Source organism: Blastocystis sp. subtype 4 (genome assembly GCF_000743755.1).
Source record: "Blastocystis sp. subtype 4 strain WR1 chromosome Unknown seqid_0028, whole genome shotgun sequence".
Taxonomy (NCBI): domain Eukaryota; class Bigyra; order Opalinata; family Blastocystidae; genus Blastocystis; species Blastocystis sp. subtype 4.
Window position 1 is genome coordinate 46,415 of NW_014569519.1, and position 13,490 is coordinate 59,904.

Consider the following 13,490-nt stretch of genomic DNA (forward strand, 5'->3'; position numbering starts at 1 on the left):
CACACTTGCATTTGTTAACAAACACACTCTCAATCGACTTATCGGTATCTACGAAGAGAAAGAGTGTTACGACGCATCCAGCTGGCTCTCATGGATCCACCAATGCGCTTGTTAGCACGATGACCCTTCTTGTTCAAGCCACGAGCATGACGACCAGCAGCAGTCAAACCACGGCACTCACGATGCTTCATTACAGGACTCACAATCCAGTTAATCTTAGGATCGTTACGAATGGCATTGTGGCTCGGATCCACAAGAATCACCTCATAATACTTGTAAGTAGCATCCTGGTTCACCCAGTAGCTGTTCAATACACGCAGGTTCTTGCACACACGACCCACACGACACTCAGCAATAGAACGAAGGTTACGGTTGTTCTTCAAACCAATAATACCCTGGTTCTTGGGCTTTCCATACACAATACCCTTAGGATTAGGTCTTTTACGTCCTCCACGACGAACAGCAACACGATACACAACATAACCCTGCTTCGCCTTCATTCCCAAACGACGAGCCTTGTCGGGACGGGTCGAATGAGCCACACGGCAGATCTTGGGGAGTTGACGATACTCCCAAGAACGAATACGAAGCACATAACGCATAGCATCACTCTGCTTCTTTCTCCACAGCTCTTCCAAGTACTTGTAGGCACCCATGTTGAATCGATATTGTGGAAGTATTCAATGAAACACGATGGAATTGAACTATGTAATGAATCCATATTGAATTGTGACTTAAGATTCAGGAGTGTTGACCATTTTGTTTCTCATATTGCCTTTGAATAGCTTTCAATAATGGGTCGTCGTCCTGCTCGTTGTTATCGTTACTGCAAGAAGAATAAGCCTTACATTAAGTCTCGTTTCTGTCGTGGAGTTCCTGGTTGAAGTGTTGATTGATGTGTAGATGCCAAGATTCGTATTTTCGATATTGGTGACAAGAGTGCTAGTGTGGATACTTATCCTTTCGTTGCTCACCTTCTGTCAGATGAACGTGAACAGTTGTCTTCAGAAGCTCTGGAAGCTGGACGTATTGCTGCTAACAAGTATTTGGTGAAGTATGGAGGAAAGGACTCGTTCCACATGAGAGTTCGTGCTCATCCTTTCCATGTGACTCGTATCAATAAGATGCTTTCTTGTGCTGGTGCTGATAGACTGCAGACTGGTATGCGTCATGCTTATGGAAAGCCTAATGGTCTGGTGGCTCGTGTTCGTATTGGTCAACCTTTGATTTCGATTCGTACAAAGGATGATAAGAAGCAGGTTGCTATGGAAGCCCTTCGTCGTGCTGCCATGAAGTTCCCTGGTCGTCAAAAGATTGTTATCTCCAAGAAGTGGGGTTTCACCAAGTACACTCGTGAGGAGTATGCTGCCATGAGACAGAGTGGAAAGCTTGTTGCTGATGGTAACATCGCTAAGTATGTTCCTGATCANGGAAAGCTTTGAAACTATTGAAATTATCAATAGTCATTCACAAAGGTGGAGTTGTTTGTTTTTATAATCGTTTTCCCTACTAGATTCTGTAGTTGGCGGGAAGTGTTCCCTGACTTCTGTTTTTCCTCATTTCCAATCAATAATCATGGTACAATTCAATAGATGCATTGAATGATAGAGTGCAACAACAATGCAAATGAAGCAACAACTGGAGACAGTCTCCCAGCAACAATCTGTAGCTGTTGTGAAAAACATGATTCGGACATCAGTATCTGTATTTGGGCAGTGTCATGTAGATTAGTGAGATCTGTTATCTACGAAATCTCTTTGATGGAGATTGTTTTAGTCAGAAGAATTATGCTGGAGTTATGATTAATGCGTTGCATCCTATTGACAAGAAAGAGGGAGAGGAAGAACCACACATTCGCAATCAGGAAGCATGGCAACTCACACGATGGCTAGAAGAAGGTGTATTTGGTAGTATTTATCCCCTTCATTCATTCTAGATGCACTTGAGAAACGATATCTGAGAGGATTAGTATTTGCCATCTATGATAATCCTGAACACAAAGAACAGTCCAAACTACTCGAAACCTATTCCTATGCCTTCACTTATCCTGATTCTACAAATATCACTCTCGAAATGACTCGGAACAACAGTGAAACGAATCTGCTTAGTACAGATGGAGTCAAGAATCAAGCAGTAATAATGAAGAGTACTCTGATATTCAGGTTATTCTGCTTCGAACCCTCATCACTCTCTGTAGCACGCTTAATCCTCTTCCACGAGAACGATGGATTACGATTCAATTGTATTACTATGATGACATTACTGTTTGATTCTTTCTTAAGATTGATTCAAAGCCACCAGATTATCAACCCAAATACTTTGAAGATACTGCAGGTGCTACAATTCGACCAGGAGATTCTTCTTTTGTTTCTGATCCCTTTGTGATTGAAGCAGGTCGATTACGCACAGTGAGAACAAAATAGAAATCTCATCTCTAGCCATACCATACCATGTGTATGAAAGTGCGAGTGACAGAAGGAACTCTTCAAGAGAGTTGTCATGATCTCCAAACTGAAGCAGAATCTGTAGACCAGAAGGAGAAGATGGATATAGATCCAAAGGAGAGAAAGGAAACACTTCCTCTCAATCCAACAGAGAATCTTGTCAGTCAAGAAGAAAACCCAGATCTTTTGGATGATGAGATGGAGTCTGTTCTTCGTCAAGTGGTTCAATCCAACCGAATAGATGTTGAAGTACTGTTTGTTTCCTCTTTTGATCTAGATGCTAACTCAATCTCTACAAATCAAACAAATTGACATTGATACAATCCTTGAGAAACTCTGTAAGTCTCTTTCTTCTCTCTCATCTCAGATCTACGAGGATTCCTAAACAAGATCCGATCTCGATTCGTCCTCACACAACGTTAAGTTGATTGATTCTTATCATTCCTAGGAGGTCGTGAATGGGTTCGACAATATCCCAGAAATGAGAAACCACATATCCAAGTCCGTCAAGAAGATAGACAAACTACACGAGACCAGAGAGCAAAACAACTAACTCTCTCTCAAGGAGGAAGTGAGGTTGTTGACATTGTATTGGAACCAGAGCAAACATCACTCAATGCTCCTCATGTTTCACCTTCTCCACGAACAGTAGATGCTTCAAAGAAAGCTCTTCAGATTCGAGCAACAACTTGGGGAACTGTAAGTGAATGAGAAGAATGTGATCCCTAGCCAATGACAGATCAATCCCTCTCTCAAACACCCAAAGTCATTTCTGGAACAAGGTACGTCCAATAAGTAGATAATGATGCTTAGAAGGATTCAAGCACCTACCAAGAAACGAAGAACCAAACATGATCAAGAAAGCGATGAGGAGTTTGAGCTTGACAATATCGAGTCTCACAAAAGAAGCAATGTGAAACGACCAATTGACCAAGGAGCCAAACGACAACTTGACTTCCTATCAAGAAGAAGATGCAAATAATCATCTGTTTCCAATATACACAACCACAATGTTTAATCGAATAGCTTGGATTAATACACAGAGAATCCTTTCATTCAGAAGCAAGGTAATAGATACACATAAATCCGTAGAATAGCACTACATGATGATGATATTGAAATACAGATAGTTAGATAATGCCTTATCACTAGTAATGATTGGATTTGTTGGATAACTCTGAAACTGAATTGAATACACAGTATCTGTCTAATCATATTCTGTGGTATGAGATATCTCATTCCAACCATTCACTTCACTTTCATAAGTCAGGAAGTGAGTAGTCTTTATTCTGGAGATACATCTTAGTCTGTTGAGGAATAAGTCCATGCAAGATTGCATGATGATTGTACTGAAAATCGAATATAACATACTCCAACACATCAGACAGAGAGATATCAATAAAGAAGGANCTTCTGTTTGAACTTGAAAGAGAGATATTTCCATTCATGAAACATAGTGAATTCAAAAACATGCAAGGAGATCCACTAGAATGGATTATCCCTAGTTTGTTCTATCCAATAGAACACATTATAATGAACATTGAATAGATAACAAATCCAATACATTCATCTATTCCTAGTTTGATTTGATAATGATAGTGACAGGAATCAATCCGATTTTCTGTTGGGTTATTCGGATTGCTCGTTATCGTTCAATATGGATTCTTTGAAGGAGATTAGAAGTGCAATTATGATATGACGAGTCATTGTACTTCTTTCTTCTTGTTATCTTGTTGTTTTGTTGGTCTCTTGTGTTGTTCCCATTTTCTATGTGTATCATGTTGTGATGATCTAATGAAGACATAGAAATCATTTTCTGCTTCGTTTGTACTCGTTCAAGACTCAAGTCATCCTTTTAGTCCAATTCCTATTACAACACATCCTGTAAAGTATGTTTCATCTAACGAAAGTGAAATCGTATCAAAGAAAGTGTATGATCTTGTTCTCTTCACTACAGAAGATGGTCTAACTGACAAGAAAATGCGTAAAATGACTCTATTTCGAGATATGAGTGTTTTGTATTATGAGCATTTCAGTTTTCGTTCCCTTCTCTTCACAACAACTCCTCAACTCCATGATTTCTTCCAGAATACATCAGTAATTGTTGTTGATGATTTCAAGTGATACTGAATATCTCTTGTAAGTGATTAGAGTGAATCCATATGGCTTGCCTATTATCACCTCTCTTTTCTCCAAAGCATATCAGACAATTGAAGCAAAGTACTATGGATATTTGAACTCAGATATCTTGCTTCAACCCACTGTGTTTGAAGTTCTTCACTATTGTATGAATCAAACAGAACAAGGTGTATTGGCAAGAGAAGTGAGTATTGAATTGATTCTTCATTTTGTAGCATGAACTCGCTGGTCGTGTATATGAACGGGATTTCAAAGATATTCCTACCAGATTCACTTCATTGAATCAACTATCGGAATATTTCACGAACTATTCTCGTCCTCGACAAGCTCTTCGGAATCGAGGAAGTGCTGTTCGCCTATTAAGAAGAATTGATTTGTAGGATTATTTCATTTTCTCTCGTCCTGCAATGAAGAACGTCATGAATGTGGAACAGAGAACTGTTATTGGAAGGATGCAAGTCGACAATTACTTGATGGGTTGTGTATGGAGAAATGAGAGTTTTAGAACATCAGAACTTGTGGATACTACAACAGTTGGTAAGAATGAGGAAGTGAAGTGAAGTGTAGTTCTTGGTATTCATGAAGGAAAAGAAGGTTTCTATAATCGGAAAGTGGAGATGCAATCAAAAGAGAATCGGAATTGGAATTATGGAGTGATGCGTAACTTCAGTGTTCATTACGGGTATCTTTCTGAAAGAGGAAATCGAGTTGTTCATTCAAACAATGGAATCTGTTGTACATTATCAGAGTATACCAAATAGTAGAAACTGTTTATGATACACATCCTNAAGCAGACACACCTCCTCCACACACAAGACGGCGAATGGCAAGTTGCTTTCTGGTCATACGATACTGCACAGGAGCCTACACCTCACTCTCAAATCCAACACATTACAGAAGTGCTCTTAGGAACAGCAGCCTCCTTCACAGTACACATCATCTCAATATGAGCAGGATGTCTCTGGTAAGCTACCTCTTACCTCTCCTCCCTTCTACCTACGTCCAATACGACCATGAGCACGATAGGTACGACGTCTCATCACAGGAGCATGGTTCACTTGAACATGGTTGATCACCAACTCCTTCACATTCAGTCCCTTCGCCTCTCCGTTAGCCTTCAGGTTGTTCAGAAGCACAAGGAAGAACTTGCAGGCAGACTCGGGCCATCTACACAGATTTCCAGGAGCCTTCACAAGATGGCCCTGAGCATGACGACCAATTGAACCATTGTATCTGCGGAAAGCAATCACGTTCTTGTGAGCAATAACATCCTTCAGATACTTCTCAGCCTTCACCAGAGGCATTCCCTTGATAGCAGCACCAACCTCATGAGCATTCTTGAAGTGAACAGTTAGGTAGGAACCACGAGTGTGACAACCTACGTTTAGAAACAAACCAACAAACCAAGGTACTCTTAGCGGGATTCACAGGAGTAGTACTACATTCATCGTTAAGAAACAATCATCATATACACAAATCATCAATGGGCATGTATTCAACCATAGTAAACCATTTGAACGAAACAAGAACACCATTCCTACCTGTATTTGACCATAATTCAATGCACAGAACCCTGGGGTTGCAAATATGGCCATGAAGAAAGGAAGCGATGAAACGGGAATAAGTGAGTTATGGGCATTCTTAATGATACCGGATCACTGAACATATGGCAACAGAAATAGGGTCAATTTGTGTATTCCATAGATAGCTCAGATTTGTGATGTTCATGGAAAAGGATCCGATTGACATCGACAAGGAGGAGAAGAAACGTATCAAAAAGGAGTTGGTTGAACAGAAACGGTTGGAAAAGTAATGAAATGGAAGATGTGCTAAGATACAGATACAAACATATTAAACGGAAGACAAAGGCCCGTACACGCGAACACATGTTTAATTTTTGGATGGTGAGTGATGTTCAGCAAAAAGAAACGAAAAGAGTTTGCTCAATTGCGCGATAAAGAATGTGAAGGTATGACAATGGAGGAAAGAGAAGAATGGATGCGGAAAATGAGGGAACAGAGTGAACGTTGATTGAAGGGTTTTACGATAGAAGAAGAACGCAAGCAGCAAATGTGGGATGCTCTGGCTACCGGACAGCGTATTGCAATTGATATTCATTATCAAGATCAAATGACTTCTGTGGTATGCAATAGGACGTTGGTTGTTACTCGTAGGAGCAGTCGAGTGTTATCCGTCAGCTGGGTCTTTGCCATCGAGCCAATAAGGATGCAAAAACTCATGTGTCACTCCATGTCTGTGGTTCTGTAACAAATGGATAGAAGAATGAATTATAGACTCCCGAAACCAATACGGCAATGCACTCCTTCGGAGCTCATAAGTGGCCGATGACCTTCCATCAAGAGAGCATGTAGTGGTTATCAAGAATCCTTAGAGAGTAGAGAAGAAGTGTTTTCTGTCAACGAATTGGTCTATCTGTCTCCTGATGCAGATGAAGTTTTGGATACTATCGATACATCTAAGGTGTATGTGATTGGAGGCCTTGTCGACCGATCGATAGCCAAGAACCAGTCACTGAATCGAGCTATGGCTCTGGGTATTCAATGTGTTCGTTTGCCTCTAGCAGAGTATTATCCAGAGTGTTTGCATCGAGGTAGGTCTGATCAATGAATCATAAAGCAGTACTGAATATCAACACCTTGGTAGAGATGATCATTGCATATGCAGAAACTCATGATTGGAGACAGACATTTGAACGATGTATCCCAATTCGGAAAGTCCGTGTAACGGATGAAACGGGGAATAACTTTGATTATCACAATGTAACGTCTGTAACTCAGTTGGAAGCGATTAGTGAATATCGGATCAATCGCTATGAAATGAAGCATGCACTTCATATATACTGTGAGAAACACTCCATCTCATATGCTTTTGAGAACCGAGAGATATCCTATGAAGAGTATGAGAAAGAGAATTCGGAAGAACCGAAATCGGTTCCTTTTTTGCGATTTGAAGCTACTGTGTCTTTGGATGGCAAGGTTGTGGGAACAGGACGGGGCAAGAGTCAGCGAGCTGCTCAAGGTCGTGCTTCATGGTATGCCTTGGTACATTTGGGTGAAATCCAACTAGAGGAAAAGAGAAAGGAAATGGATTCAAATGATTAGTGGTCTGTTTTCCAAGAAACACAACATAACACAACAATTCCTTGCTTTACGATTGCAGAGGGCTGATGAAGATGATTAAACATCTCTTTCAAGTAATACCGACTAATCTTTAGGAACCATGGGCTCACGAGACTCTTCGAATCCATCAGCTAGATATTGACTCACCCGCATTATATACCTGTACAGCTTCCTCATAACTCACATACTTCACTTCTTTGACTTCTTCTAAATTGACATTCAGCTCAACATCTTTCTGAATTAACAGAATATGATCTATTTCATTCTCGCCCCACTTCTCATCACTCGGAGCATTGTACTTGACCTATGAGTAATCACTTTCATATTATTCTCACAGTTAGCACATTTGTGAAATCATCAACGGATAGTGATGATGTGGAAATACCCAACTCATGATTCAATTTGCGAATTGCAGCTCTACAAATCAGATGTCTGTATTTCTTCTACCGTTTTACGCCGATATCATTCTCTATATCGGTTTCACCTGTAATGTCCAATGGATGACTACAACAAGTATTAGCCCAGTATAATGGGAAGGTGATCTTTTCTGCCGACCGACACTGCAACAATAGTTTTCCATCGCTATTAAAGAGAAACACGCTAAATGCTCGATGACACTTGGTTGACCCGTCGGTTGCATTTCTCAAATGACCTACTATCTATACAACTACCAATATCTACAATTCTTCTTCGAGTCCGATCCAATCTGATTGTCTTTATCATCAACTAAGATGCACCTCTCCTCCATAAGTTCCCATTGAGTACGATTATACTCCGTTTCCATATTAATATAGTGATAACCAAAACGCCGTCTTCCAGTTATTGAGTTGATTATACATATCAAGGACCACTGTTCATCGTTCATTCAGCCATACACTTCTGTCCGCAGGTTTCTGCTTAATCTGACTCAGTAGGATTTGATCTATTTTGTGTTGTGGGTCCATTTCAATGGATAAGTTCTTCTGGAATAGGTGATTCTAACAGAAGTGTAGGTGATCATTAATTATGCCCATGTTCGAAGGAATGTCTACTATTGAGAAGGAGGAGCTTATTGTTTCTCTTGCTACTCTCATCTGCGCTGATGCTAAGGTGGAGGTCACCGTAACGCTATCTATATGTCTGCTGAGTACCTAGAAGGAGAACCTTGACAAGTTGGTGAAGGAGTCTGGAAACAAGATCGCTCCTTACTGGACGGCTGTTTTCGCTGCTAACTGCAACGGAAAGGATATCCTGGATCTTCTTGCTGCTCCTGGTAGAGTTTGTGAGATGTCTCTTAGTGTAGGTGCTGGCGCTGCCGCTGCTCCTGCTGCTGGTGCTGCTGCTACTGAGGCTGCTCCTGCTGCTGAGGAGAAGAAGGAGGAAGAGGAAGAGGAGGAAGACATTGATATGTCTGGAGGTGGTCTCTTCGGAGATGATGACGACGACTGGTAAAGTGCTTAATGTGTCACTGTTTGGACAGTCCTTATTGTTTGTTCTAAACGTTGTTGTGCTTTGTCTATGGAATAGTATTGAGAGTGCCCTAGATGTGTATTCTGATGACTAGAAAATAAGGGGTCATATAGGGAGTATAGACCCTATCATGGTATAATTAGGGTCAATAATGTGGAGATGAGCATTTCATCATATTCTTAGTAATCGAATCAACAAATCATCTGCCATGCCTGCTAATACTGCTCCGTAGGAGAGGAATCGATCTGTGATTGTTTTGTAGTGTTGACAACTTTGATGAAACCATTAAGGATCTGGCTCCTAAGGGATTCAATGCCGGACACCGTAGGACCATTCCATGTGGTTGTGTTATGTATAGAGGTTTGTTTCGCAACGGTTGCTCTGATTGCCAGCGCCGTCCCTGCTTATCTTTTCACTAGCAAGTTCTTCAGTGTCAGCTTGTCTGTATACTTCTTATAGGTTGTTTGAGTTCTAGTACTTCCCTGTGTTCATTGGAGTTACTCTTGTGTGCACCATCCTTCTGACTATTTCCTATAACAAACTGGCCTCACAGGAGTTTGGACGTGTGGTGTTGAGAAAGTGGGTTCTTTCTACAGTGTCTGATCATTAGGAAGACATTCAGTGAGGAGCCAGACGAGGCTGCTTCTAGAAAGGAAGCTGTTTCGTATGCCATGTTTATCACCAACTTGATCTTCGAGGTGAGCGTGTTCCTGCTTTCCTTTGTTATTCTTCCCCGCATCAACATTGACATCCCTACTTATGCTGTGTATGTATTGGTTGCTGGACTCTCTGGTGCCCTCACCTTTGGATTCAGTTACGGACTGATCTAAGCTTCGTGCTCTTGGGATAAATATGCTTTGTGACATGAGTTGTTGTGTTTGTTGGAAACAGGAGAACGAATGATGCTTTCCATCTCACGACCACCCTCAACACTATCATAGTCATGCCAATACTTCCGAAGATAATACGTCAGGTAAATATTTGATGTATTCATGATGGTCTCCTCCACTCGTTTGTTGATGAAATCAGTCTTTTCCTGTTCAGATACGTCTTTCAGAAGATTCTTTCTCTTTACATCCTTCAGTACTTCCCATTTGCACATTTCATATCGCATAATAACGATGTCACCTCTCAGGAAACTGAAGTGCATCATGCTACAAAATAGAGTCAGATACTACAAATTAATCTCTTCTACCAGTATCACTTCCGACAGACCCCGACAGAAATGAATAAACTTACATCGGGGGTAATAACGCAGAATAGTCACTACTTGGCATTTAATAACAATCTATACTTGCAGTATTTAATGGATCTTGGTACAAAAAGCAATTGTCTTCACTCGTCCAGTGGAAACATTCGTCCATGGAGAGTAACTCAACCGCGCATCCAGGTACATAGTACAATGAGCCAAAGAGAATACAAGAGATCCAAGAGATAGAAATCAGTACAATCTTGGCATTCTTCATCTTGGACCAAGGAGATTTCAGAAACATAAAGGAAAGAAAGGAATCTACTGCATATGCTAAGTTTCCTAATACACATAATCGCGTTGTAGACTAGAAATCAGTTGAGGATAAAAACACTTACTCGTTCATGAATCCCAGGATAGTGTAAAAGGTCATAGATACTAGCTGTGACAAACGATATAGCACAGGAACATTGTGTCATACACATGATTCCATGGAGTACTACGAAGATACCATACAAATAGATATTCTTGATTACATATCTTCCATACCGTATGTTCGTATCCATATAATACATAGAATAGACCATCCATGGGAAAACCGCAATAAAGGTACTAATTTCAAAAATCAATTTGTTAAATCCTTCTCTCCCCACTTCCGAAATATATGGAAATGGGCAACCCCCTTGATATCTACATTGTTACATGAGTATCTTTCTCACTGGTTTGTCACGGCGCTGTTAATGTTAATCATGATCTGTGGTAACAGGAGAGAAATAGCAGTGATATATCCTCCATTGACTTCAGAAAAGTAAATGGCCTTGCGTACAAGACAAAGTAATGGAAACACCATCTAAATGACGCGAATATAGGCAATACGAAACGAAAAAAAACAAGAAAAACAAATCATGATTGATTAGTAGGCAAAAGTTTTGTATGTTTTTCAAAAAACTCTTCTCAGTCTGATGTTGACATTTATCGTTCTATTTTCTTTTTCTGTAATAATAGACTTCTTCTTGATGAATGTGCATTGTACTCAATTGGAGCTGTTATATCTATTCTATACTTTTGTATCCAATTTCATGCGACTAAAGTCTGTAAGCATAGGTTTTAAGTTGTATAATAATCGAAGGTTGCTAGTTCACGTACCACTGAACATGTGGCCCTCAACTCTTGCTTGTTGAACAGGTACTCCAATTTCTTATTCATACAGATACCTAAGAATACATCGCCATTTTGTATCTGTTGAGTCATTATCGAAAGGATTTGTATCTCTTCCATGTTTTGATCATCGATTTGAAAGACCGTTAATAGTGTACATGCATAGTTCAGAATAAGAATTCGCACACTCGAAACACACACAGCAAGTGCCTAATCCCTTTTCCAGAGATAGTGATGATGTAGTCGCTGAAGACTCAGTCGTAATCTCCAATTATGTGCTATGATATGCTCACCGAATCTTCAAAAAAACGTGATTATCAACCTACTGTGGTGATGTGGTTCCTACAACTCATCGTTACATCGATATCTGTTTAACCGAAAATAGTTTGTGTAATGAATAATCAGATTTCAAGGTAAACGGATCAAATACCTTCAATTCTAATGGCTAGGAAATTTATAGAGTGAAAAGGAAGGCGACTCAGGATAATAACGGAGAATGCAATCAGCGAGTTAATAATTGATGAAACAAGAGATAATATAGGACCATTTGTATTATGACCAAACTATCTCTACGATTGTATTCTGTTTTCTTTTTACCAGTATTATAGGATGAGGCTATTCATAGCTATTGCTTTCTTACTTAGTCTTGGTAATATTCAAATTTGGGTTTTATTGTAGCACTATCTTGTGAGAGTGGTTTTATGAATGTTAAGTTTACGAAAGTTTCTGGTAGCTCTCGTTGTAGTCTTCGATTGAGCGATCTATCAATGAAAACCACTGGTCTTGTTCTATTAGATAAGATCACTTCTGAGCATTTGTATTGTCTCAACCCTGGTTACTATTATATTGGCTGTGATGGCCCTGCTGTTATTAATGTCCAGTATGTGGATGCTACTCCTGGTAATGAGTACAATGTGGACCATGATCTCACTGCGTCTCCTTACTGGAAGGTTTTGCAGTTGCAGCAGACTGAGGAACACTGGACTTCCGTTCCTGAGTCTCACAAGAAGCCTGATTTCGATAAGAGCAAGCCCATTACTGGCAAGCCTGCTTATCCTACAGATCCTACGAATCACAAGTCAGATTTCACTTGTGATGAGGACGGTTATCTGAAGTACCTGAGCAAGTGGGATCCCAAGATTAAATGTTCAAGTCGTGATGTAACAACTTCAGAGTTCAGAGTTCGTCTTGAATATTTCATTAACTCATGCTACATGATCCATGACTGGAACATGCGTGATAAGTATGAGATGGAGTTCACTTTCTATGCTGATTGGCATCCTGATGAGTTCGAGGAGATCACTACTACCAAGCAGAGATACTCTGGAATTAAGACTCCTGTTCCTTCAGTGATTCCTGTGTACAACAACTCGAATCTCCGTTATCTGATGCCCTCAATGGATCCTTGTGATGATGTGTTTGAATCTCGTCGTCTGGAGGAGAATACTCTTCGTGAGTACATCTGTAAGCCTCAGAACTGTTCTGTCACTTGGGCTTTCGCTACCACAATGTCAATTGAGTATGCTATCAAGAAGCTGTACCTTGAGGAGTATGATCAGATTGTGGAGGTTGCTCTGTCTGCTCAAGAACTGATTGATTGTGTTGGTAAGGAACATGATGTGAGTGGAAAGGTGTGTGATGGTTTGCCAATTGCTTGGGCTTTCGATTACATCTTTGAGAATGGTATTGCTTACAGAGAGTTCTATCATCATACCAACAAGGAGGAGGAGTGTCAGGTGGTTGATGATAACCAGAAGTATCATATTGCTGGATATGAGAAGCCTACTGGTACAACAAATTGGGTCTGTTTGATTTGGTGATGAAGGGACCAACTGCTGTGACTCTAGGTCTGGATCCTGAGTACTTCCAATTCTATCGTAATGATCGTGAGGAAGGTCCTTACTTCGATACTGCCTTCTGGAGACCTTCTGTGTATGGTGTTGTGGTTGAGTATCTCCAGTATGCTGTGGA

At 40.3% G+C, this 13,490-nt stretch overlaps 10 protein-coding genes across 10 annotated transcripts; 7 read left to right on the forward strand and 3 right to left on the reverse strand.

Moving 5' to 3' along the window:
* Positions 1 to 38: 38 nt before the first annotated feature.
* Positions 39 to 656, reverse strand: JH06_5833 (ribosomal protein RPL15; the record flags this gene model as incomplete). Its single annotated transcript, XM_014673790.1, has 1 exon — positions 39 to 656. The coding sequence occupies one exon, from the start codon at positions 654 to 656 to the stop codon at positions 39 to 41; it is 618 nt and encodes a 205-aa protein (XP_014529276.1).
* Positions 657 to 1,124: 468 nt separating this feature from the next.
* JH06_5834 (60S ribosomal protein L10) lies at positions 1,125 to 1,442 on the forward strand (the record flags this gene model as incomplete). Its single annotated transcript, XM_014673791.1, has 1 exon — positions 1,125 to 1,442. The coding sequence occupies one exon, from the start codon at positions 1,125 to 1,127 to the stop codon at positions 1,440 to 1,442; it is 318 nt and encodes a 105-aa protein (XP_014529277.1).
* A 241-nt stretch (positions 1,443 to 1,683) lies between these two features.
* JH06_5287 (hypothetical protein) lies at positions 1,684 to 2,756 on the forward strand (the record flags this gene model as incomplete). Its single annotated transcript, XM_014673788.1, is given in 6 exon segments — positions 1,684 to 1,704; positions 1,727 to 1,900; positions 1,912 to 2,133; positions 2,148 to 2,264; positions 2,295 to 2,408; positions 2,439 to 2,756. 6 exon segments carry the CDS (start codon positions 1,684 to 1,686, stop codon positions 2,754 to 2,756), a joined length of 966 nt encoding a protein of 321 aa, XP_014529274.1.
* A 1,677-nt stretch (positions 2,757 to 4,433) lies between these two features.
* Positions 4,434 to 5,344, forward strand: JH06_5507 (glycosyl transferase; the record flags this gene model as incomplete). The annotated part of the gene is made up of 5 exons (XM_014673789.1): positions 4,434 to 4,564; positions 4,596 to 4,767; positions 4,799 to 4,933; positions 4,964 to 5,120; positions 5,151 to 5,344. 5 exons carry the CDS (start codon positions 4,434 to 4,436, stop codon positions 5,342 to 5,344), a joined length of 789 nt encoding a protein of 262 aa, XP_014529275.1.
* A 10-nt stretch (positions 5,345 to 5,354) lies between these two features.
* Positions 5,355 to 5,887, reverse strand: JH06_5853 (60S ribosomal protein L17-like protein; the record flags this gene model as incomplete). The annotated part of the gene is made up of 3 exons (XM_014673792.1): positions 5,355 to 5,447; positions 5,479 to 5,552; positions 5,584 to 5,887. The coding sequence occupies 3 exons, from the start codon at positions 5,885 to 5,887 to the stop codon at positions 5,355 to 5,357; spliced, it is 471 nt and encodes a 156-aa protein (XP_014529278.1).
* Positions 5,888 to 6,303: 416 nt separating this feature from the next.
* JH06_4654 (hypothetical protein) lies at positions 6,304 to 7,705 on the forward strand (the record flags this gene model as incomplete). Its single annotated transcript, XM_014673783.1, has 8 exons — positions 6,304 to 6,392; positions 6,424 to 6,471; positions 6,503 to 6,609; positions 6,634 to 6,725; positions 6,758 to 6,847; positions 6,878 to 6,951; positions 6,980 to 7,194; positions 7,224 to 7,705. 8 exons carry the CDS (start codon positions 6,304 to 6,306, stop codon positions 7,703 to 7,705), a joined length of 1,197 nt encoding a protein of 398 aa, XP_014529269.1.
* Positions 7,706 to 7,850: 145 nt separating this feature from the next.
* JH06_4655 (isopentenyl-diphosphate delta-isomerase) lies at positions 7,851 to 8,507 on the reverse strand (the record flags this gene model as incomplete). The annotated part of the gene is made up of 4 exons (XM_014673784.1): positions 7,851 to 8,027; positions 8,059 to 8,140; positions 8,171 to 8,375; positions 8,405 to 8,507. The coding sequence occupies 4 exons, from the start codon at positions 8,505 to 8,507 to the stop codon at positions 7,851 to 7,853; spliced, it is 567 nt and encodes a 188-aa protein (XP_014529270.1).
* Positions 8,508 to 8,734: 227 nt separating this feature from the next.
* Positions 8,735 to 9,154, forward strand: JH06_4656 (ribosomal protein RPP1; the record flags this gene model as incomplete). The annotated part of the gene is made up of 3 exons (XM_014673785.1): positions 8,735 to 8,824; positions 8,858 to 8,975; positions 9,006 to 9,154. 3 exons carry the CDS (start codon positions 8,735 to 8,737, stop codon positions 9,152 to 9,154), a joined length of 357 nt encoding a protein of 118 aa, XP_014529271.1.
* Positions 9,155 to 9,380: 226 nt separating this feature from the next.
* JH06_4657 (hypothetical protein) lies at positions 9,381 to 10,002 on the forward strand (the record flags this gene model as incomplete). The annotated part of the gene is made up of 5 exons (XM_014673786.1): positions 9,381 to 9,400; positions 9,435 to 9,496; positions 9,531 to 9,616; positions 9,648 to 9,751; positions 9,783 to 10,002. 5 exons carry the CDS (start codon positions 9,381 to 9,383, stop codon positions 10,000 to 10,002), a joined length of 492 nt encoding a protein of 163 aa, XP_014529272.1.
* A 2,126-nt stretch (positions 10,003 to 12,128) lies between these two features.
* JH06_4658 (hypothetical protein) lies at positions 12,129 to 13,490 on the forward strand (the record flags this gene model as incomplete). Its single annotated transcript, XM_014673787.1, has 3 exons — positions 12,129 to 12,168; positions 12,198 to 13,321; positions 13,345 to 13,490. Coding segments are annotated over 3 exons (1,310 nt in total), but the record flags the coding sequence as incomplete, so codon positions are not given.